The sequence below is a fragment of the Chelonia mydas genome, chromosome 24 (assembly GCF_015237465.2).
Source record: "Chelonia mydas isolate rCheMyd1 chromosome 24, rCheMyd1.pri.v2, whole genome shotgun sequence".
Lineage (NCBI taxonomy): Eukaryota > Metazoa > Chordata > Testudines > Cheloniidae > Chelonia > Chelonia mydas.
This window is the reverse complement of record NC_051264.2, coordinates 6,295,561-6,320,009: the sequence shown is the minus strand read 5'-3', so window position 1 is coordinate 6,320,009 and position 24,449 is coordinate 6,295,561. Positions and strand designations below refer to the sequence as shown.

Below are 24,449 nucleotides of genomic sequence, written 5' to 3'. Positions count from 1 at the left end.
AGACGGAAAATTTTCCCCAGTACTAGTATTGGCTGATGGTCTCACTAATGCCGTATACAATGGTGATAACACGTCTCTGCATCTGCTGAGTATTCTCCAGATTATCCATCCAAGGATTGCATTTTCTCTCGTAACCACCATCTTGCAGCTGGTTCTCCACTATGGCCTTTAAGTCTCTTTCTGAGTCCATCTTTCCCCAATACAGTCCCCAACCCACTACATCCCAGTCCTGATGACCCCGCCTGCCACCAGCCTTGGTGATGCTCTCTGGTTTTTTCATGTTTCGTGGATGGTTTTATGTCTGTAGCCTGGAATTCAGACATGGTAAAGTTGTTACACCAGCTTGAGTGATTTATTGCTAATAGTCACAGGCTCAAAGTTACCTCATTGTTTTGCCTCCATCTGGTGTCTCTTGCTTATACTTAGAGTGCAAGCTCCTTGGGGGCAGGGACTGTCTCTTTGTTCTGGGTTTGTACAGCACCTACCACCATAGGGCCCTGGCCCATGACTGGGGCTCCCAGTCGCTGCCGTGATACAAGACAATTAACGCTGACTGTCCCGTGGGGCTTGGAGAATGCATTTTGTGGCTGGAAAATTGGTTTTGCCCTTGTGCCCTTGCATTGGGGAATTGACTTGGCGAAAGTCACCCAGCAGGTCAGCAGCAGACCAGGAATAGGACGTAGGCCAGCGACCTCCCCAGGAGCCCATGCAGACTCCGTAGGTTGCCTTCAGCCCGCTGTCTGGGTGCCGCCTGGGTGATAGGTGGCTTGTTCCACAGGAGCAGCCAGTGCTTAATTTGGGCCAGGGCTGGTGCCTCTAGGCTTGGCAGTTCATAGCCCCAGCGCCTCTGGGCCTGCTGCATCAGTTAGGAACGTAAAAAAAATTGCAGGAGCAGCCAGTGCTTAATTTGGGCCAGGGCTGGTGCCTCTAGGCTTGGCAGTTCATAGCCCCGGCGCCTTTGGGCTTGCTGCATCAGTTAGGATCGTAAAAAAAATTGCTTGAATTTCATTAGAAGTTAAATCCTGGGAGTAGCTGCCTGGTGGGGGTGTGAGTGATTCCAGGCCGGGAGAACTGAGGGGCACGTCACTGGAGGGAGAATCTGGGCTCTGGCTCGCCACGGGCAGTGACCTGGCAAGCAGCAGCCGCCCGCGCTTGCCGTGTGTCCGCCTTGGGCAGCGTCCCCTGGATTGACCGTGCAGGATTTGGCGAGATCCCCTGCTGTGGGGCAGCCGCGGCATCTCCTGAAAGTGACGTGAAGGGCACGGCGGTGGGGGTCCGGGAGAGCCCGCCAGCCTCCAGGGAGGAGTGACTCAGCGTAGGGGGAGGCGGGTTCGTCCTCGCCTCAGGCCGCTCGCGGGGAGAGGAGCTGGGCATGACGCCGATGAGGGTCTGGCCTGCGTAGGCGGGAGGATGTTTCTCTCCCCCGGGCTAGGCCGACAAGCCCGGGTGGCTGCGGGGGGCCGAGTTAGCCCTCTCGGCTTTAGCTGCCCGATGGGCCGTGAAATCCCCGGGATGAGGGATCAGGATCGTGCTAATCACGCAGGTCGAAAGCTGCTGGTCGCTGGGGTGTGAACGTGCCGCTTCGGAGTCCCCGCCCCCCCCCGCCATGTCAGGATCAGAGGCTGGGGGTGAAGGGATTCGTTTCCCCTCTGTACTTCGGCGGCTCAGAGCCGCACTGCGACACAACTGCCCCCCCCATGCCCCCGTCTTCCCCTGTGCTCACCCCTACCCTGCAACATTATAGGGACACCCCCTTGCACCCATGTGCTCTGCCCCCCAACTCAACCCTGCAGCGTGACACTGTCCCCCCTGCTCCCTCCAAGCTCCCCCTGAGCTCAGCCCTGCAGCCTGACATGGTCCCCCCGGCACCCTTATTTGCCCCATGCTCTGCCCCCCAACTCAGCCTGGCAGCATCACAGGAACCTCCCCGCCATCTCCATCTGCACTCAACCCCGCCCCGCCCCCCCACTCATCTCAGCCCTGAAGTGTGACACTGTGTCCTCTGCTCCCCCATTGCCCCCTTGTGCCGACCCCCCTGTTCAGTTCTGCAGCATGACACAGTCCCCGCTGCGGCCCCTATTTCCCCCCGGGCTCTGCCCTCCCCCAGCTCAGCTGTACCCCGTAGCACATCGCTCCCCATTTCCCCCTTTCCTCCCTTCCCATCTTCTGCCCTGCCCTGCTCCCAGCTACAGCAGCCCCCTAACTGCCTGGCTCTCAGGGCCCCACGGTGGGTTGGAGGGAGCCCCGTGTGGCCCAGGGCTGCCCCTCATGCCAGTCCCGTTAGCCGGGGCAGAGAGCAGGGCTCCCCTCGCGCCCCCATCCCCCAGCGGCAGAGAAGTGCAGCAAGAAATTAGCCACGGGTTGCTGGGACAACTTGGGAGATCACAGCCCTTGCTGGAGGGGCGGGTGGGGGGTGGGGGCACTGGGAACCACACAGAGCCACCATCCAGAAGAGTGATGGGCTGGACACTACGGGAAAGAGGGATCTTCATTTCCTATGAGCTCCTAATTTCTTGGGTTTGGGGTTCAGACGCAGCATGGGTGGCAGGACTGCTGGGTTCTCTCCCCTGCTCTGGGAGGGGAGTGGGGTCTCGTGGTTAGAGCAGGGAGGCTGGGCCTCCGGGCTCCTGGGTTCTCTCCCCAGCTCTGGGAGAAGCGTGGGGTCTAATGCTTAGAGCACGGGGTTGAGTGTGGAACCCAGGAGTCCTGACTCTTCTTCCCCTCGTTGTCACTGCCTGCCTCCTAGAAGCTGTTGCCCTACCCGCCTGCCGCGCTCCACCCCAGCGCCTGCTGCTTGGTGTTGGCGGCCGCACAGCCCCTGCCTGGACGTGCTCTGCTGAGCCTTGAGGGAGCACTGCAGCTGGGGTATGGGTGGGGGGCGCTCCAGGCCTGTGCATTACTGCTGACAGGTGCCACTCTGCTGTGTCCCTGCAGGCCTCATCGTCTACCTGGGCATGATGGTGGGAGCGTTCCTGTGGGGCGGCCTGGCAGATCGGATCGGCCGGAAGCAGTGCCTCCTCATCTCCCTCTCGGTCAACAGCGTCTTCGCCTTCTTCTCCTCTTTCGTGCAAGGTTACGGCACCTTCCTCTTCTGCAGGCTGCTCTCCGGAGTGGGGTAAGGGAGGCCTGCCAGGAGCCAGCCCTCTCGTCCTGGATGCTCTGCCAGGAGGGTGGCGTGTTCACGCCCTCAGATGGGATCCGGTCCCCGAGGGGCCAAGGGGAAGGTCCACCTCTGCCCGCGTCATGGCTGGTGGATCGAAACTGATCCTGAGCCATTTCCAGTCTCTGTGCACCATGTTTGTAGGTGGGGTAGAAAACCCATTCCCCGGAGCTTTTAGAGCCACTGAGGTCTCCTCTGGGCCAGGTCAGAAGTTGGATGGTCTAGTCTGGGGTGCTGGGTGAGTGGTGGTATCCGAAGAGAGGGAGCTAGGTAGACCTGCAGTCGGAGCTGCTACCGGAGAGGCAGTCGGGAGGCCATAGCAGATGGGCCAGAGGCTGGATATGCTATGGCAGATGGTGGGAAACTGGCAGAGATGGACCAGTGGTCAAATGGGTGGAAGCTGGCGGGATGCCAGTAAGGTCTGATCTGAGGTGGTAGGAGGTGGGGATACCAGACTGTGGACCAATGGTTTGAGCTGAGGTGGTAGGAGGTGGGGATACCAGACTGTGGACCAGTGGTTTGAGCTGAGGTGGGAGGAGGTGGGGATACCAGACTGTATAGATGAGTGGTTTGATCTGAGATGGTAGGAGGTGCAGATACCAGACTGTATGGACCAATGGTTTGATCTGGAATGGAAATGTCCCTGGAAATTCTATAATACTTTTCCATCTGCTCCACCTTGGACATCCTGCCCAGATTCTCACTCCCTCTCCTTTGTCTGACAATCTTAGCACAGCAACTACCAGCTCAGCCAGGGGGCTCTGTCCCCTGTTAGGATCCCACTTTGAATTCCCGCTGCTCACGGTGATGGAGGAGCCTAGCTGGGAGATCAAAGGTGGCCACTGATATGGAAGGTGCGACTTGAAGTGTCTTGTCCGAGGTCACCCAGCAAATCAGTAGCAGGTCCAGAAATAGGACCCAGGAAGCCTGTCTCCCTTCCCCCTCCTCTAAACCCTAAACTCTCTTCTCCCAGTGGGTTTATAAACTAAGTTGCCACTTTGCTGATCAAGCTAGCTCCCACATCTGGGCAGGAAAGCAGGTGCCGTAATGAATTGAGATGCGAATGCCGCGTGTACCTCTGAATTCCCCTTCTCAGGGAGCACCGCCTGGAATCTGCCAGCAAAAATCTGCTGGTAATTAAGGTAATTAAGAGCAGGCTTCCCCGTGGCTGAGAAAACCAATGCTGTGGAATGGAATGTCCAGACCCAGTGCCGGAATCCGGCCGGCCTGGTGTCTCTGCAATGGATGTAATACAAGAGCCTGTAATGGGGAATCCCTCCAGTCTGGGATCTCTTTTCCCCCCACCGCCCCGCCCTAAGCAAACACATAATTCCTCTAGCCCAGTATATGACCTGCTCCACCTGCTGCCTATCTAACTTGGTATCCTCCAGTACCTGCTGCTATTTTGGATCAGGCTGATTGTGCATCAGGTCTGCTTTCCTGGCTTCAGAGGATGGTGTTAAAACCTCGGCACCTCGCAGTAGGGTGCAGACGAGTCCTTCCTGACCCCCTCCTCCCATTTGGCAATGAGTTTATGCCCTGAAGCATGACGATTGCCAGCCCTTGCAGGCTCTCTCCTACTGGAAGCTGTTCTGATCCATGTCTTCTTCCTCCCTTTCCCAGCATCGGGGGCTCAATCCCCATTGTCTTCTCCTACTTCTCGGAGTTCCTAGCTCAGGAGAAGCGAGGCGAGCACCTGAGCTGGCTCTGCATGTTCTGGATGATTGGGGGCATCTACGCATCAGCCATGGCTTGGGCCATCATCCCTCACTATGGTAAGAGAAAAAGGGGCCAGCTGGTGCTCCCGTCCCCCTTGTGCTCGGAAAGCCACCATCGTTTCTCTCCTCTTGCTCCAGCAAAGACTGTGTTAAAGAATGGGTGGGTCGGGGGATGGTAGTAATGGGCAATGGATAGGAATGGCTGAAAATTTTCCATCCAAACTGTTTTCTGCCAAAAAAATTGATTTTTTACTAAATGATTTTTTTTTTGCAAGAAGTGTCTGCTTCCCTCAGAAAATCCTGTAGTGCCTCAAAGTGGAAACATTTTGATTTAGAAATGCACCATGGTGCATCATGGGAGTTGTAGTTTGGGTGCCTCCTGTCCCCCATTTTCCTTTATGTGCTGGACTCCTGAGCTGGACTCCATCTCCCATGATGCACCATGGCTAGGGCTTCTGAAGATGCACCACCTCCCCTTTCCAAGTCGGGGGGATACTGTGGTGCATCATGGGACAGGTAGTCCAGTCAGGGAGCCTGGCCTATTGAGAACAAGGCACCCGAACTACAGCTCCCATGAGGCACCAGAGTGGCATTTCCGAATCAAAATCTTTTGGTATTCAAATTTCTGCTGAAAAATCAAAATTTTCCAGGGGGGGAACCCCACATTTTTTGGACCAGCTTTAGCTCTGTAGCCCCTGCCACTCTGGTTCACACCAGTTGTCACCGTCTAGCTGTCTGCATGGGTTGTGTTTTGCCATCCCAGCCATTCACACCCTCAGGCTGGCAACCTCAGCAGAGACATCTGGTGGGGCTGAACTCCCCTCTTGCACCTGCTCTGGGCCAGGCCACACTGGTCATACAGGAGCAGAGGGCATGTGTGTAGGGGGCGCTGGCCCCAAAGCTGACTCTGAGATGTACCCTGGCTGGGATGTGGATGCTAACAGCATCCAGGGCTCCTGTGCGTGGGACCAGGGGCTTTGTTATGTGCACTAGGCTGAACTGATTGCAAGATACAGAGTTGGGAAAGAAATTCCCTTGCCAAGGGGGCGTGTTGGGGCAGCAGGCGGTCTGGGGTGGCATTTAACCCCCTGAGTGCCAGGGTCTGGACTGCTCTAGGGGTGTCAGTCACTGCCTGCCGGCCACTGGGACCCAAGCTCCTCTCCTCCTCCCACACTCTTCCAGTTCCTGACCACGCCCACGGCTTGGGTGGGGGAATCGGGATCATGTTGGCGAGGGCACTGTGCAGGAAGGGGGGGTGCTGATGCTTAATGGGGGTAGGCAGGGAAGCCCTAAGGAGGTAGAGGAGGGAGGAAGGGGGCAGGAGTGGAGATGAAGATGCAGCTGCTGCTGACGGGGTGGAAATCTCCCCCCACGCTCCTCCACTTAAGAACCTAAGAACTGAAGAATGGTCACACTGGCCCAGACCAGTGGTCCATCTAGCCCAGTGTCCTGTCTCTGACGATGGCCAGTGCCAGATGCTTCTGGCAATCGGAGGTTTAGGGACACCCTGAGCATGGGGTTGGTCCCTGACCATCGTGGCTAACAGCCATTGCTGGACTTATCCTCCGGGAACTGATCTCATTCTTGTTTGAACCTGGCTGTGGTTTTGGCCTTCACAACATGCCCTGGCAACGAGTTCCACGGGCTGACTGTGTGTTGTGTGAAGTAGCACTTCCTTATGTTGGTTTTAAACCTGCTGCCTATTCATTTCACCTGATGACCCCTAGTTCTTGCGTCAGGTGAAGGGGTAAATAACACTTCCCTAGTCACTTTCTCCCATTCATGATTTTATAGACCTCCCTCATATCCCCCCTTAGTCCTCTCTTTTCTATGCTGAACAGACCCAGGCTTTATAGTCTCTCCTCGTATGGAAATCATTCTATTCCCCTAATCGTTTTTGTTGCCTTTCTCTGCACCTTTTCCAATTCTAATCTGTCTTTTTGAGATGGGGTGACCAGAACTGCCCGCAGTATTCAAGGTGTTGGGCGCACCATGGAATTATATAGCAGCCCGATGATAGTTTCTGTCTTATTATCTATCCCTTTCCTGACGGTTCCTAATATTCTGTTCGCTTTATTGACGGCCGCTGCACATTGAGCGGAGGTTTTCAGAGAACTATCCACAATGACTCCAAGATCTCTCCCGTGAGTGGTAACGGCTAATTTGGACCCCATCATTTTGTTTGTATAGTTGGGATTAGTTTGTCCAATGTGCTTTATTTTGCATGTATCCGCACTGAATTTCATCTGCCCTTTTGTTGCTCAGTCACCCCGTTTAAGGAGATCCCTTTGTGACTCTCGGCAATCAGCTTTGGATGTAGCTATCTTGAGTTCTACCACTTCTCGCTCCTCCTCTCCTGTTTTTCGCTCCTCTTCTCTCATGCCTCCATCCTGTTCCCCAGGCTGGAGTTTCCAGATGGGCTCCGCTTACCAGTTCCACAGCTGGAGGGTCTTTGTCCTGGTCTGCGCCTTCCCCTCCGTCTTCGCCATCGGCGCTCTCACCACCATGCCCGAGAGCCCACGCTTCTTCCTGGAGGTAAAGTCTGTGCAGCTCGATTGGCCGGGGGGGGGTGGGGGGGGGAGTCAGAAAGGACTCATCTGTGCATGTCCGCGTTTGGGGCCCTGGGCTAGGATGCAGCCGGATCTAAGGCAGAAAGGGGGCACAGGCTGGCTCTGGAGTATGGGGACCAGGTGCTGAACTGGCCTCCAGGTCTGCTCCAACCTCCTGCAGTAGAAACTAGAGACGGGCCAGGAGCAGCCATCAGATGAGACTATCTGAGACGGGGCTTTGGGGTCACAGCCCTGGGCCTAGCAATGAATCCATCAGCCTCAGCCCTGAACAGGTGCCCCAGGACTGAATCCCCCGCCTTTGCCCCGAATGGGGGCGATGCAGAAAGCTGGTGCTTCCATATGAGCTCTGGGGATGAAGAGATGGCTCCTGTATCCAGGACCTGTCAGTCCCGCAGCACTTGTTACCAAATCAGCAGCCTGGGGCAGGGATGGTGCTTAGAGCCCGCTGGCAGCAGGGGGTGTCCCATGGCTATACTGTTTGCTTGGGCGACTCTTGGCGATGCCCCCGTGCACAGGTGGGGCAGGGCTGGAGCGGGGGGTGCAGGGAAGGAAGGGCCATTCTGGCTGCAGCGGTGGGGCATGATACCTGGAGGGCGGCGACATCTGGCTCAGGGCCTGGTCTGAGAGGTGGGCCAGCACTGTCACGAGGTGTGGGGTGCCTAGGTCAGGGGTTCTCTACCTTTTTCTTTCTGAGGCCCCCCCCAACATGCTATAAAAACTCCACGGCCCCCCCGTGCCACAACTGCGTATAAAAGCACAGGCGCTGGAGCGAGGGGAGCTGGGGGTGCAGCTGCACCCCCTGGCTTGAAGTGGTTTCCATCATAGACAGGGTTTACGGTTTGGTTCAGTGGCTCTCAGCACCCCCACTGTACACACTGTTCCAGCGCCCCTGTATAAAAGCCAGGGCCGGCATTAGGGGGTAGCAAGCAGGGCAGTGGCCTGGGGCCACACGCCACAGGGGGCCCCCACGAAGCGAAGTTGCTCAGGCTTCGGCTTCAGCCCCAGGTGGCAGGGCTCGGAGCCGGGGGGGCTTCAGCTTTCTGACCCGGGCTGTAGTGAGTCTAATGCCAGCCCTGCTTGGCGGACCCCCCGAAATCTGCTTGGGGGCCCCCCAGGGGGCTTCAGACCCCTGGTTGAGAACAGCTGGCCTAGGTGACCCTAATTCTTAGGGGCATCTCCTGCATGGCTGACCTCCCTTCCAGCCAGGAAGCATTGGGCAGTGGGGTGCCCCTTGAAGGCTGAGTTGCAGTAGCCCAGGTGCCTGCCCCCTGCAGGGCTGCTTGGCAGCTGGGTCAGTAGTGGCCTTGGCTTTTGTCTTGCAGAACGGGAAGCACGACGAGGCCTGGATGGTGCTGAAGCAGGTTCACGACACCAACATGCGAGCCAAGGGCCACCCCGAGAGGGTGTTTTCGGTAAGCGCCGCTCAGTCGCTCCCCTTGGCTGCTCTGGTCCCCTGGGGCAGAGGAGAGACCTTTAGGCTAGAGGAAAGAGGGGTGAGCCAAGGGAAAATGCTTGTCGGTGGTGACAGAGGAGGGTGTCGTGAGTAGGCTCTGGGCTGGGAGTCAGGAGACCTGGGTTTTATTCCCGGCTCTGCTGCTGAGTTTGGACAAATCGCTCCCTCCCTGAGCCTGGGTTCCCCACCTGTAAATAATGACGATGATCCCTAGCTCTTTCCATCAGCAGAGCAGTATCATTATCTCCATTTCACAGCTGGGGAAACTGAGGCACAGAGCGGGGAAGCGACTTGCCCCAAATCACCCAGCAAGCCAGGAATAGAACGTGAGTCTCCTGAGTCCCAGCCCAGTGCTCTATCCGCTAGGCCATTTCCCTAACTCTTGGGGGGGTTGAGAGTCTAAAACCCGCTCATGGATTGTGAGGGTAGTATGGTGCCAGCTGCCTCTATGGGGCCATTGGTGGCATAGGCACCCCCTGTGCAGAGGTTGTTAACGCTATTTTGGTTTGAAATTATTTCTATCGCCCCATAAATATAACAGGCCCTGCACCATGGGCCCGCAGCAGGGTTGGAACCTGGCATCTTCCACACCAAAGCACAGATCCGGACCCCACCCCCCTGAGCTAAAGGAGTAACTCCGTTAGCTGGTAGCAGTAATAGGCCATTATTCTCTATATGGGCCAGTTGCTAGAGCGTGACGTGGCATGCCGGGCCAGCGTCCAACATCTAGGCCGGGATTGGCTCGGACGGGGAGAATCTGAGCCCTAGGATGAGGTGCGTTTGCCGCTGCTAGGAGCTGCCCGGCTGCGGTAGATGGGGCAAAGCAAGGCATGGCAGCTCAGGTAGGGGGGGCGCTGGACTGTGAAGAGTCTGCGGCATCAAGGCAGAGCGGGGTGGTGAGAGGGAACCAAGGGAGGATGTGAGAGGGGGAGATTCATTCCCAATGCGAGGCACAAAGCCGTGCGGGGTGGAGGGAAAGGAGCGGGGCTGTGGGGGAGAAGACCCAAGGTGCTCCGCTTGGATTTGGTGTGATTAGTGTTTCCAGTGAGCCAGCGAAAGGTGGGTGGGGAGCCGTGGGGACTGTCGGGGCAGCAGAAGAGGGGGCGGGGGGTTGAGACGGGGTGTTTGGGGGCAGGAGAAGTACTGCAGAGACAGTAAGGTGAGGCCCCGACTCTCCAGTCTGCATTGCTGCAGTGGCAGGGGCAGAGATTGGGGTGCAACCTGGCACCAGTTCCCCTGGCACGGGGCGATGGGTCTTCGGCTGGTCCGAGGCCCCATGCTGGAGGGGCTGGACCGGCTGACGTCTCCACCTTCTGAGCTTCCTATGGCCTGTGCTTTATCCTTGTCCTGCCATGCCTGGCGTCGGGCCCCACCCTGTGCCAGGGGAACGTCCCCATTCTGCCCCACGCCGCCGGTAACCTCGTCTTCCCTCCCGCCTCGCAGGTCACCCACATCAAAACCATCAAGCAGGAGGACGAGCTGATTGAAATCCAGCTGGACACCAGCACCTGGTACCGGCGCTGGATGGTTCGGATCCTGAACCTCTTGCAGCAGGTAGGGCCGGCCCCTGGGTGACCAGGACCTTGTCATAAACCCAGGAACTCAGGGGCCAATTCCACCCCTGGTCTGAGCTACACCGGGGCTGGATTCAGGCCAGAGGACGGCTCCACCCAGCCAGAATACTCCCCCAGCACGGCCAAGAGCCATGTGAGGCACTTGGCCCTATGTGCTGGGGCCTGGGGGGAAGCGGGGTCCTCCCTCCCCCAAGATGACCAGCTTTATCAGGACGTGCCAGGCAAGCTCACAGCCTGGCAGGCCTTGTAGGGCAACTCTTCGGGGGTCAGAGGTCAAAGCTGAGTGACACCTTGCAAAGTGAAGGGGATTTGCCCAGCGCGGGGCCGGGTGTGTGTCACGACCCCGATGCCCCTCGGCTCCTGTGCCCAGAGATCCGAGAGCACTGGTCCCACGGCGACCTGGATGTGGTCCCCGTCCCCTCAGGGGGTGATTCGGGCTGGATTTGAACCCGCAGCCGAGCGTTCTCCAAGCCAGAAGAGGGGGGTCATCCCCGCCCCTGTGTGGCAGGCGTTGGCTCCCTGGGCGAGGGGGGTATTGGGGGGAGCGTCTTTGGTGGCACTGCAGCTGGGGGCTCCTGTAACACACAGACCAGCACGGCAATATCCGGGATCTCCCCCTGCTCCCTGCCTGCGGCCTTTCCCCGGCACCCACCCCGAGCTGGAACGATCCGCTCCAATGGGCTCCAGCCGGGCAGCTTTGCCGTGCCCGAGCAGGGAGGGGGACGCGGACGTGCCCAGCCGGGTCTCCAGGGCTGGGCACCTGGCTCATGGGGTAGGGAGTCCCTTACCAGTGTCCTAGTGCGCCCCCCCACCCCCCCCGGCCCTGCTCTGCCAAAATCAATGGGGACTCCTGGGGGGTGGGGTCTGCACCCCAGCCCTCTCTGTGCCCATCCCAGCCCCCCCGTTGGCCCCTGTCAATGCACATGCATCAGCTCTCCCCATCTGCTGCTGTATTTCTCTCCATCTCTGTCTTCTTCCTCCATCCTGCCCCCCCATCTCCAGCTGCCCCTGCTGGGAGCTGGGCATGTCCCCGTCTGTGCCCATCCCCCAGCAGAGCTGGCGTGGCGGTGAGTGGTCCCTTCACGCGCCCCGTCTCTCCCTCCTTCAGGTCTGGAGCAACTTCCTGCAGTGCTTTGCTCCCGAGTACCGGCGCGTCACTCTCATGATGATGGCTGTGTGGTTCACCATGTCCTTCAGGTGCGATGGGCGCGGGGACCCCAGGGGAGGGGCGGGGGAAGGGCCGGAAAGATGATTTCGGCCCCAGTGTTGTTTGCTCTGTGTGACTTGCTGGGTCTGTTTCTTCCTGGCTCTGCTCCCAGTGGGGGAGGGGATTGGCCAGGGTCTCCTCTGAGCCACAAATTATCCTGGGCTCAGTGATGCTTCCCCTTTGCATGGCGCGAAGGCCACAAAGTGCTTTGCAAAAGGTGGAGGAATCCCGTTATGCCCATGCTATGGCCAGGGAAACTGAGGCATGGAAGTGAGGGGGAAGTGACTCCCCAAAGGTCAGGCAGGGTGTCAGTGGTAGAGACAAGAGCGCATCCCAGGAGTCCTGCCTCCCAGCCCCAACCCTGCTCTAACCTCTTGGCCCCACTCCACACAGAGCTGGGACCAAAACCCTGGAGTCCTGGCTTCCAGCTCCCCTCCCACACTCTAACCCCTAGACCCCGCTCCCCACACAGAGCTGGGACCAAAACCCTGGAGTCCTGGCTTCCAGCTCCCCTCCCACACTCTAACCCCTAGACCCCGCTCCCCACACAGAGCTGGGAACAAAACCCTGGAGTCCCTAGTCCCTGTCCCCTGCTCTGACCACTACACATACTGTCTCTGTTAGGGAGAGATGGTCACGCCCTGGTGTAGATCTTGTGAGGGATGCGAGTATAATCCATGCAGCCTGAAGGAGGGGAACATAAGATGTCGCCGCTGGGAAGGGGAATGGGGCATGCCCAGGGAAGGGATTAATACAATGTGGTTGATGGGGATTTTCCAGCAGCTGGGTATCGACGTTCCCCTGAGCCACTTTGGTGCCTTATCAGACCCCCGCTCTAGCTGCTGTAGGGTTGGTGCCCAGGGTCAGAGGACAGCTCTGCAATCCAGAGGGGGCACACGCCCCCTGCTCGTGCTGCCTGGCTTCGCATGAGGTCCTCCGTGCGCATCCCTTCTCCCGAGCTCCTTCTGCAGCAGCCAGTCGGCGCCGCGCTGTGGTCGGCAGTGGGTCATGCCCAATGGGCTGGCGTCAGCCGCGGCTCTGGTTAGGGCCAGCAGGAGAGCGGCTTTTTCAGTTCTCCGGCAGCTCCGGAAAAAGTGTGTCCGGGGGAGGGGGAGGGGAACTGTTTGGGGTAGAACCGAAAATGAAACTTTTCTAACTTTTCGGCAAATTGAAAACTTGGGGAAAAAACCCCAACAGAGCATTTCAATCTGGGTTGGCTCCTGCCTTGAACGCGGGGAGGTGGAGGAGTGTGAGCATCGGGGAGGGAGCAGCTGGGCTGGGGGGTGGGGGCTGAGATTGGGGCAGCAGCATTCTGTCCTTGCTGGGGTCTGGGGAGCTGGGCGGGGGCTGAGAAAGGAGCTGTGATAGTCAAGGGGAGGAAGGGGCTGATGAAGATTCCAGCACCGCTCAGGCTGAGGTAACATTTTCAGGGCCTAAACTCCTCGGGCCAGATCCTCAGCTGGTGTACATCGGTGCGGACATAGTGGAACGAGGCCGATACACCCTGGCTGGGGTTCTGGCCCAGCAACTCCTCTGGAGCGGTGGCCAATTTACAATTGACCAATTGAGTCCAGATCCTTAAAAGTATTTAGGCGCCTAGCTCCCCTTGATTTCAGTCTTGTCAGCGCTGTGATTAAATATTTCATTGACTTTAGTGTACATGGAGCAATTACCAGCATCATAAGGAGAATCAAAGGCCACCAATTTGCACAGCAGCCCTGCGAGGACAAATCTTCCTCCTTGGCTTTTTTGGGACAAATGAGCTCAGCTGCCGATATTGGCCGAGGCCGCGGGGAGCCGGTGATGGCTCCAGTCAGGAACCATGTCTCTGTAATTGATCTCTACAAAGTCCTGTCAGTTGGAGCTGGCAGAGAGGTGATTGTCATGGCGTTCCTCTTGTGCAATCAGGGTCTTGCTTGCGGGCTCAAAGGATTGAGTGTCTTACTCCTGTTCTAATTCAAGTTAACTGATTGCCAATTAACTTTAGCAAACTGATCTCTGGACTACTCTGCTAAAGCGTGTTACAGGACAAGCGTGGGTCCGTTATTGAGATGGTTGGATAATTGCTGAGGCCGTGTTCGCGGTGAGCAACACGCCAAGGAATTGGGTGCTGAGTGCTTGCAGCTCCCATGAAATCCACCCGCTGGGCATCTCTGCAAACGGGGCCACAGGCTGTCCTATTCCTGCTGGCGGGATGTCCCCATGCGTTTGCTGCGGGGGCCATGTCGCTTTGATGCGACTGGTCAGTTGGGTCACATGGTAGCACGTCTTTTCTTCGATTGGATGAGCGAGCATAAAGGCTCCCAGTGCAGACATGGGGGGGTAATCGATTATTTTTTGTCAAGGTCCAAATTTCTTGGTCAAGGTATGGTCAAGGTCCAGACTCCAGAGGAAATTATACAAAAATATTAACCATAATTGGTGGTAATGAGTAAATAAAAAGATTTTGGTGCCTGTTCAAAAGCATCTGGCAGTCCGGCTTTGGCTCGTCTGCCTATTGCCTACCCCTAGGAGGGCAGGGTGAGGAGAGAGGATGGGAGTCAGAGACCCTCCCCACCATGACCCTCCAGTCTCCTCTCAGTCGGAGAGTTCAGATCCGCCTCCAGAACGCCACGTGCTGACCCAAACCAAGACATTTCCCCGCCCTATTGCTGCCAACAAAGGGGGATGGCGCTCAGCTGGCCCCGATTCTCCTTGGCGACGTACAATGGCTTTGTGTGACGGTAGCTCCCCCATCCCCTGGGCCCACAGCAAGCTCTGGCTCCAAACATCCCTCGTTCTGGTTGGCTTCAAACAAATAAACCGACCCCCTCCCTATGAGCCAGGATCCCCCTGGTGCCATGCCACTCTCGCTGTGCTCCCCAGCCCCCAGCTAACAAGTCCAGACTCCAACCACGTTCCCCCTGCCTCCCATCCAGCCCGTCGCCCGCACTCCCAGGGCACTGCTGAGCCTTCCCCCCTACCCCTGGCTCGAATGCTGTGCTTCCTTGCCAGACGCTATTCGCTCAGTGTGGGATCCATCTCGCTCACAGAATCCGCCCTCCTCCTCCCCTGCCAGCTGCTATTCCCAGAACAGGATTTCACGCTAGGTTTAGCTGCTGTCAGAAAGGCTGAGGGGTGGGGAGGGGGGATGTTTCAGAATGGGGGAGGGGGTGGCAGGGCTATTTGCCGCACTCCTTGACTTTCCCGGCACAGGCCCGGTGCAGCCCGAGCCCTGCCAAAGCTCTTATGCTCCACCTACAGCCGGACGGGCCTCCCCCAGGAGGGAACTGTGCACAGGGAAAACTGGGAAAGCCGTGCTAACAATGAAAAGCCTTTTCTGCAGCCGCGGGACTTGCTAGGCTGTGGAATAGTCTCTGGCGGAGAGGCGGTGGCTTCCCCGTCGCGTGGGGATTCGCCATTCACGCCCAAGCAGCCCCACTGAGTTTAGCGGCCACAATTTGGCTCTGTGGCTGCTGTAGTTAACCGGCTTCTCTGTTTTCGGCCACCTCAGCAACAGGGCCGTGCAACCGGGGTAGGGTGTCTTGTATCAGAGGGGGCTTGTATCCCAGCACAAAGCCTACAGGGCTGGATCACATCACGTAAAGCCCCACAGAAGTCAGTCGGGTTGTCCAGGGTCTGTCTGTCTGTCTGTCTATCTATCTATCTATCTATCTATCCCCATTCACCCCCTCTATCTATCTATCTATCTGCATACACCCCCTCTATCTATCTATCTATCTATCTATCTATCTATCTATCTATCTATCTATCCCCATACACCCCCTCTATCTATCTATCTATCTATCTACCTATCTATCCTCTTTTTGAAAATTAAGAAGAAAGCCTATTAACTCCCCATATGTTGGCAGAAGGCGGGAGCGTGATCCAGTGGCTGGAGTTGGAGCCTGGAGATGGATCAGGACTCCTGGCTTCTGTGTCTGGGAGAGAATTTGCTCCCGTGACTATAGTGTAGGGCTAGGAGTCAGGACTCCTGGGTTCTATTCCCGGCAGTGTTATTGACCGCACCTTGGGAAGGACTTCAGGAAGACTCTGGACTCTAGTAGCTGTCCTTGGTGCTGAAGCACGGAGCTCAGTGCAGAGAATCTGCCATGAGAATCGCTGCAGGAAAGGCCATTTCTTTCTCCCCTTCCCTCCCCCATTTTTCTCTGAACACCCCAAGGGCCCCCAGCTATGCAGGGGTCAGTACATTTTCCTGCTGTCTTTAAGCCAACATTACAATCAGCTGGGTGCTCATCTGACTGGTTCAGGGGTCAGTGGGTGGAGGGGGCGGGGGGCCAAGCGTGCCCGGCTGGTCCCTGTGCTCTGGGTACACAAAAGATCCCAATCTACAGGGCTGCACTCTTGATGAGCATGCCCGCCCCTCCGCCCCCACAACCCAGCACCTATTTATTTATGCACACCCCACCGAGCCCAGAGACCTCCTCCCAGCACTGGCCATCCCCCAGTGCAGGGAGAGCCAGGTGCACCCCATTCTATGGGGCAACTATGGGGCCTTCAGGCGGCTGGTTCAAATCCAGCCTTGGATGGCAGAGAGCAACAAGTGTTTGGGGAAAAGGCTTGGTGGGTTTGAGCCCAGATTTAGGGGTGGAGCTCCCCAGTCACAGCCAGCCCCTTGTGGGCAGCCTCAGGACAGAGGCCAAAGACAGAATGGTCCATGGAGAATGGATGCCCGCAGAGGCATGCTGTCAGGGCAGCATGCTGGGATAGGTTGCCCTGTTATTAGCTGAGATTTAAGAACCAGATCCAGCACGCATTGGAGATAGAGCCCAGGACTGGGACTCGAGAGACCTGGGTCCCTTATCTGATACTTAGATTGTAAGTCAAGCTGGTTGGGAATTTTTCTGAGAAATGTTTTTATGCAAAAAAAAAAAAATTGCAGATTCATGGAAACCGAATCGTTCTGCAGGAAAGGGGCGAGCTGACGAATTGCCCAGCTGGGAAAAAACCCTCAGAAGGATCAAAATGGGATGTTTTAACCTTTTTGAAACCAAAAGTTTAGTTTCCAGTTGGAAACGACTTTTTGTTTGGAAATTTAACTTAATTTATACTTTTAAAAAAGTTTTTAAAAAAGAAAAACAAACAGGTCAAAATGGAAATGAAGCATTTCAAAAGGATCAAAATGAAGCAGTCTGAGTGACCTGAACCGCAGGGGTTTTGGGGTTTTTTTTCAGTGTGTGAAAAAAAATTGAGATTTCATCTTTTCATCCTGAGTTGAGACCGGAACATTTTTCAAAAATCTCCCAGGAAACCATTTCCCGCCCAGCGCTAACTGTGAGTGCCTTGGGGCAGAGCCTGAGTTTTGTTCCTTCTTTGTACAGCTCCTAGCACCCTGGGCTCCTGTCCCATGACTGAGGGTCCTCGTGCTACCATAATGCACCTAATAGCAGTGTACAGCACGAAGCACACGGGGCACCTGCTCCATGACTTAGGGTGCTAGTGCTACCATAATGCACCTAATAGCAATAACAATGTACAGCTCCTAGCACAATGGGGTCCTAGTACATGACTCAGGCTCCTAGCCACTACAGACAATCAGTACTGATATCTATTTCTCTCTCTCTCTCTCTCTCTCTCTGATAGTTACTATGGCTTGACCGTCTGGTTCCCAGACATGATCAAGCATTTACAGAACATCGAATATGCCTCCCGCACCAAGCTCTTCACCCGCGAGAAGGTGGAACACTTCACCTTCAACTTTACCCTGGAGAACCAGATCCACCGCAACGGTGAATACTTCAATGACAAGTGAGTAGTGGGTCGTCCCTCCTCACCCCCAGGGCACTTAGCCAGGGCCCTCTTTGACCCTTGTGAGATGGGCCGAGGCGCTGGGGCAGAAAGCGGGGGGGTCGTGCTCACGGAAAACAACCAGGCATCCCTATACTGGGCAGAGCCTGCAAAGACACTGGGAGGTTGGTGGGGTCTAACATGGCCCCGTGGTTGCAGAGAATGGGCAGCATGTGCCTGCGCTGGGGGATAGCGAGCCTGGCCAGTGCTGGGAGGAGGTCTCTGGGCTCGAGAGGAGGGGGGTGCATAAATAAATAGGTGCTGAGGGAAATGCAGCCAGAACCTCACCAGGAGTGCAGCCCTAGAGGTTGGGATCCTTTGTGTATCCAGAACATGGGCATCAACAGGGCAAGCTTGAACCCCCACCCTACCACACACCAACCCCTACCTTTATGGACCCCCAGAGTCCATGAAAGCCTTGAGTTATCTGCTGTGCCAATTGCAAATACTTAATTAACTCCCAGTTGTGGCTACTCATCCAATAGGGACTGAACTGAGACCCACCAAACTCATTGCACAGAAGGGTCGCCGAACATCCAGTGTCTGGCTTAGCAGGTCCAGAAACCATTTTTGTTCCCCCGTGATGGAGGGAGACCCACACATCCCACACCCCTTATCCCAGTCGTTCTTGGGTCGCTCACTCCCCGGGTTCATCCCTGGTAGGTTCATCGGCCTCAAGCTGAAATCCGTCTCCTTTGAGGACTCCCTGTTTGAGGAGTGCTACTTCGAAGACATCACCTCCAGCAACACCTTCTTCAAGAACTGCTCCTTCATCTCCACTGTCTTCTACAACACAGGTAACTTCCTGCTGCCCCGTAACAAGTCGATGGGCCATCTAGACCAGTGGTTCTCAACCTGGCCCAATCAGCACAGAGCTGCGGCCCATGTGACATCCTCAGGGCCATACAGATAGTATAGGATGCGGCCCACAATGGTAAATAGGTTGAGACCCACTGAGACAGTACCAGACCCACTGGGCCACATTGACTCGCTGGCTTTTAGGTTATGTCTTCACTGCAAAGGTCTGTTCTGAACTTGGGTTCACTGACTCAGGGTAACATAGCAGTACAGCCCTGGCAGTTTGGGTCAGCAGCTCAAATTCAAGTTTACAGGGCAGCCAGGGGACTGAACTTGAGACACGAAGCGCAGTTAAAAGCCAAGTTGCCGTGTCTTCACTTCTATTTGAATCCGAGTTAGCTAATGTGGGTTAGTTAACCCATGTTAAGGACACACCGTATTTTGCAGTGTAGACATGCCCTTGGAGACAGAAATCTCCAACACTGGACCTTGCTGGCTAATAGTATACCTCATAGGGGAGGTTCCTTCCTGACCGTCCAGCTGGAGGTCAGCTTGTGCCATGGAGCATGAGGATTAATAGCCCTTGTGTTCACTAGCCTAACCAGCGCAGATGCTGCATTTGGGGTCCCTTGAAGGGGAGGGCAAGCGACATGAATGTGATGGGGGAACAAACAGGGGGCCTGATTCTCCACTGCCCTGCCCCCATCTGCAGCCATTTACACACACTGATGCAAAGGGGGTGTAAAATGCTACCAGGCAGCATCTGGGAACCACGTTGCACTGATGGAAATGGCTGGGCAAGGTTCAGGGCGGAGAAGGATTGGGCCAGGGCTGTTTTGTTTTAGGGCCTTAATTCTCCACCCGGCCCTCTGTGGGGCTAGAGATTGCTGCACTTGCTGTGAGGCTGCTGCTCAGTATCCTCTGGGCCGTGCTAATTAGCTGCTTCGCGGTGACTCAGCACTGAATAGACTCTGATGGGCTTTGCGAGGGGAGCCCTAGACAACGAGAGATCAGGCAGCTGGAGCTGCTAACCCACGTATTTTCTGAAAGGCATCAACAAACGCTGTTGAAGGGGGAGCAAACAGCTGGTAAATTTATCCCCCCACCCCAAAAAAGCCATCTTCACCTGGGACAGACGCTGCTCCAAGGCTGGCCCTGTGTGCGCGAACAAATGACCATTCGTGACTTCTGTGTCCAACCCTCCGTGTATTGCAATGTCGCACTGATTGATTCTGCCCTCTGGTGGGTTGGACCTAGCCATTAAAACCCAGGCGCCCCGCTGTTCATATTGATTAAGAATCCCTGGGCTGGTCTGCAAAACACAAAAGTGTTAGTCCTGGTCAAGTTCCCCTTGATTAATGACACCCTGGTGGCTTACAGTTCCCCTGCATTTCTATCTCCACTTCCAGCACGGCTGTATGCTGTTGAAAAGCCTCTGTGTTCCACTTCAGAGGGGGCTGCATTTCAGTGGGGGGTGAGCAATCCCTGTGAAGCGTTGCTGTGTAGTCCCTAAACAGCAGCCATGTTCTGTCCCAGAGGTGGCTGCTTTTCAGTGGTGGGTGAGTGTCAGTGTGCAGCATTGCGGTGAGGCCACTAAACAGCAGCCATGTTGCATATCAGAAGTGGTTTGCTTTTTGGTGCTGGGTCCATCCATTAAGCAGCAGCTGTGGTCCAACCCAGAGGTGGCGTGGCTGCATTGCAAAGCTGGGAGAGCATCCTTGCGCAATGCTGATGTGTGGTCGTTAAATAGCAGCTGCGCTCCACCTCAGAGGCAGCTGCATCTCAGCCCATCTTCCCCCATCCCCCAGTGCTTGGTGGGAGGGGCAAACAGCCTGCCAATCGCTCTGTAGCTCAGTGCAAGGCCATGCCCAGTGTCGTCTTCTCCCTCTCCACAGACCTGTTTGAGTACAAATTCATCAACACCAAAATCATCAACAGCACCTTCCTGCACAACAAAGAAGGCTGCCAGCTGGACTTCAGCGACGACAACAACGCCTACATGATCTACTTTGTCAGCTTCCTGGGCACCCTGGCCGTGCTGCCGGGGAACATTGTCTCGGCCCTGCTCATGGACAAGATCGGGCGCCTCCGGATGCTGGGTGAGGGGCGGGGATGCTGCCTGGGGACTGGCGGGGGGAGTGGTGGCGGCAGCATGGGGGTATGGATAGTCTGTTCCTTCTGCACTGATCCCCCTGTAGACCCTGGCTGCAGGAGCAAAAATTGACCCCCGCTCCTTTAATCCAGCTTCCCTGTGGCTTGAAGTTGCAGCTGCCCCCTGCTGGCTAGAGAGGGTCTCACCCCTTAACAGAATCCCCAGGCTGGCTGCATGCCTCCTTGGGAGAGCTGAGAAGGAAAGGTTTCCCCAGTCCGTGAGAATTTTTGAGATTTCAAAAATTTCCCCCCATCCAGATTAGGGACGAAAATTTGAAATCTTAAAAATTGTCCCGCACTGAAAATCGGAATATTTTCTTTCCGAAGCCGGTCAGTGACACATTATGTTTCAATCGTTTCAAAATGTTCGGTTTCTATTTCCACCTCTTCTCTTCTGAAAATATGGGTGTTTATCATCAACGAACAATGTTTCAAAATGAAAAGTCCTTTTAAGCTGAAAGACAGAGCTCCACAAACTGTTTGAAATGGGAAATTCATCAGATCTGACCCTTTCCCAAGAACAGGTTCAATGAATCCATTCTCCTACCGAAAAAAAAAAAAAAAAGTTGAGTTGAAAAATTCCCAACTGGCTCTATTCCTTGGCTGATGCTTGAACTGGACCCTCTTGGTCCACAGGCATCAGCCGTTCCCACTGAAACTTTCCCAGGGGAAACTTCTCCATGCAGAGCAGGGGCACAGCTAGGATTTTCAACCCTGCACCATTCAGGCCAGCTGCCCCAGCTGCCTCTTGTAGCCAGAGGGCCTGGCAGAATTGCAGAGTCAGTGGTTTTTGCACCAGCAGAACGAAGGAGCAAAGAGGAAGCTGGTGAGAGATGGTGGGTAGGGCAGGGAGGCTGCAGAAGAGAAGGGCCTTGCACAGGGTTGTGCAGAGGGGATGGTCAGGAGGCCTTGCAGGACCGATGGAGGCTGATGCATAGGGGAAGGCTCGTGCACCAGGCGAGTGATGCTGGCTCTGACCAGGTATGGTTCCAGCGAGGCCTGTACCTGCGCCTAACACGCCTCTCCTCGTCCTGCTGCAGCCGGCTCGAGCGTGATGTCGTGCATCAGCTGCTTCTTCCTGTCGTTCGGGAACAGCGAGTCAGCCATGATTGCCCTGCTCTGCCTTTTCGGGGGGGTCAGCATCGCCTCCTGGAACGCCTTGGATGTGCTGACGGTGGAGCTTTACCCCTCAGACAAAAGGTACAAGTCCCCGCCTCCGTTATCCACCCAAGGCAGAGCAAGTCCTGATCCCGGGACACCCAGTCCAGACATGGGCTGGTCCCATGAAGCCACCTCGGGGTGGCTGAGAAGGAGGAATCCTGGGTCACCGCCGCAATCTGGTAGCTTTGGGGACACAATGCAGTAACGATAAATATTTGTTAGGGCTCGAAGGACCCTGCATGTTGGGAGGAGGGAAGGTGGCCCAATGGCTAAAGCAGAATGACTGGGAGTCAAGACTCCTGGGTTCTATTCCCAGCCCCAGGAGGAGTGTCTAGTGGTTAGAGCAGAAGCCACTAAACTTAATTTTGCTGGAAAATGCCAATGTGGCAGAGTGAAATCTTGAGCCAAATCAGGCACAGATTTGACCATACCTTTGTTGAACACCAGCTCTAGGGGATAGAGACACAAAGACCAGGGTTTCCCTGGCTCCCCCCCCACCCCGGCTCTGTGGGATGAGCAGCAATGCTCTGGCACTAGGGTGACCAGATGTCCCTATTTTATAGGGACAGTCCTGATATTTGGGGCTTTGTCTTCTATAGGCGCCTCTTACCCCCAGCCCCTCTCCTGATTTTCCACACTTGCTGTCTGGTCACCCTCTCGGGTGCCTAGAGCTGAGGGCGATTCACAGGGAGGCAGTGTGGCAGGGCTCTTTGCACTTCCAGCAGTGGGGTGGGAAGGTACTTGCCAATTTCACACGAAATTAACTAGAGCCTTCCCTGAGGGCAGCTGGAAAGCCAAAAAGTTCCATTTCAGTTTTTAACAAATGGAATTTTTCCTTAAGCCCGTTTCCATGAAAATTCCCACAGTTTTGACATTTCACCCTGCTTTGGGAGTGCACATTTTGATTAATAAGATTCAGACTTTTCAGCTTGGAAAAGAGACAACTAAGGGGGGGGATATGATTGAGGTCTATAAAATCATCTCGGATGTGGAGAAAGTGAATCAGGAAGTGTTATTTACTCCTTCTCGTAACACAAGAACTGGGGATCACCCAACGACATTAATGGGCAGCAGGTTTGAAACAAACAAAAGGCAGTATTTCTTCACTCAACGCACAGTCAACCTTTGGAGCACTTTGCCAGAGGATGTTGTGAAGGCCAAGACTATAACAGTTCAAAAAAGAACTAGATAAATTCATGGAGGACAGGTCCATCAAGGGCTATTAGCCAGGATGGGCAGGGAGGGTGTCCCTAGCCTCTGTTTGCCAGAAGCTGGGAACGGGCGACAGGGGATGGATCACTTGATGATCCCCTGTTCTGTTCATTCCCTCTGGGGCACCTGGCATTGGCCACTGTTGAAAGACAGGACACTGGGCTAGATGGACCTTTGGTCTGACCCAGTATGGCTGTCCTTATGTTCTTAAAACTGGACACATTTTCACAGAAAGGAAGCCCCCCTTCCCCTCTTTTTCAGCCAGTTCTAGTCCCAGTTCTGGGTGGGGAGCGGTGTCTACTGGGCAGCGTAGAGCACTGGGGCACAGGACTCCTGGGGAGTCCTCTTCCCACCTCTGCCTCTGCCTGGCTGCACAGACTTGTCACGTCCTCTTGCTGTACCCCAGTTTTCTCCTCTGTGAATTGGGCACTGACTGTAGATGGCATGGGTGCATTTGACTCCGAGAATGGATCACTGAGGAGATTTTATGCCAATCCCAATAAGGCTGCCAGCTGGCATCCCCTGCATTTGCAATCGGCTCCCAACCCCTCTCCCTGGCCTGCCAATTTGTCCTGCCCCCCCCCCCGAGATGCCAGGGGTTCCCCATAAACCTTTGTGCTTAGGGAAGGCCCAGAAAGGATTCTGGGAGCACATCAATATTTGCATGCGGGGGGAGGCTGCTGCTTTGAGACTGAACATGGACAAGGTATTGTCAATGCAGGCAACTAGAGGGGCTCAAGGGCGCCACCTCCAGGCCAAGCCATGACGCACATCCCTTTCACCTGGGGCTGTGAGTTACTGCAGCTGCCCCCTGCTGACACCGCTGATGGCAGGGGAGAAATCGCGCAGGCACAACTGATGCCCAGAGCTGCCAGGTTGGGCCTTGGCTGCCTGGAGGGCCCGTCACTGAGAGCGAAGGGCACTGATTCATGGGCGGCAGGTGGTGGTCTGGGCTGCCCTTGTGCCTGATCCATTTGTGCTCGGCTTTTTGCAGACCCGTAGGAAAAGGGGATCTTTGACTGCAGCTTGCCGAAGGCTGGAAGTAGACAGTAGGAAGGGAGAGGAGGGCAGGTGGCTGAGTAAGAGACTGGGGAGCTGCTCCAGGCATTAAGGCATTAAATGGACCAGACTTTGCTTTAGCAGGGGTTTGGGGGCTCCTGGAAGGAGGAGCCCCCACACCCAGCAGGTCGGGCGGGAATGGAAGCTGGGCCCTTGTGCTGACTAGAGGCGGGCTGCAGAGTTTGCAGCTAAAGTTAGAACGCAGGGACTGTCGTTGAAGCGTTTTACGGTAGCTTACACCAGACACCGGAGCTTTGTCGTAATCGGTGTTAAATACACCGGGGCGACTGATTTCCTGATAGAAAAATACATGCGAACAGCAGAGCTTTAAACAGTGTGTGTGTGTGTGTGTGTCTGTTATGGGTAGCATCTGCGCCCCAGCTGCGTTCAGGGCCCCATTGTGCTGGGTGCTGTACATATATCGAGAGAGAGGCAGGCCTTGCCACAAAGCGCTGACAGTTGAAATGGCGAAAGGGTGCGAGGGGAAGGGACTTGGCTGATGTCCTGCAGTAGATCAGTGGCAGAGCCAGGAATAGAACGCAGGGGTCTAGGTTCCCAGGCCACGAGGCTGACATGCAGTCAGATTACTCTGGGTGGCT

General features: G+C 55.8%; 1 protein-coding gene across 1 annotated transcript in view; it reads left to right on the top strand.

The window, feature by feature from the left end:
- SV2A (synaptic vesicle glycoprotein 2A) overlaps positions 1-24,449 on the top strand; it is a 59,130-nt gene that overhangs the window by 26,417 nt on the left and 8,264 nt on the right. Inside the window, exons 3-12 of the mRNA XM_037883086.2 lie at positions 2,935-3,115; positions 4,784-4,935; positions 7,280-7,413; positions 8,771-8,860; positions 10,345-10,455; positions 11,584-11,672; positions 17,266-17,430; positions 18,133-18,266; positions 20,163-20,366; positions 21,459-21,618. Of these exons, the coding sequence (XP_037739014.1) occupies positions 2,935-3,115; positions 4,784-4,935; positions 7,280-7,413; positions 8,771-8,860; positions 10,345-10,455; positions 11,584-11,672; positions 17,266-17,430; positions 18,133-18,266; positions 20,163-20,366; positions 21,459-21,618 (1,420 nt within the window). The remainder of the gene's footprint in view (positions 1-2,934; positions 3,116-4,783; positions 4,936-7,279; positions 7,414-8,770; positions 8,861-10,344; positions 10,456-11,583; positions 11,673-17,265; positions 17,431-18,132; positions 18,267-20,162; positions 20,367-21,458; positions 21,619-24,449) is intronic.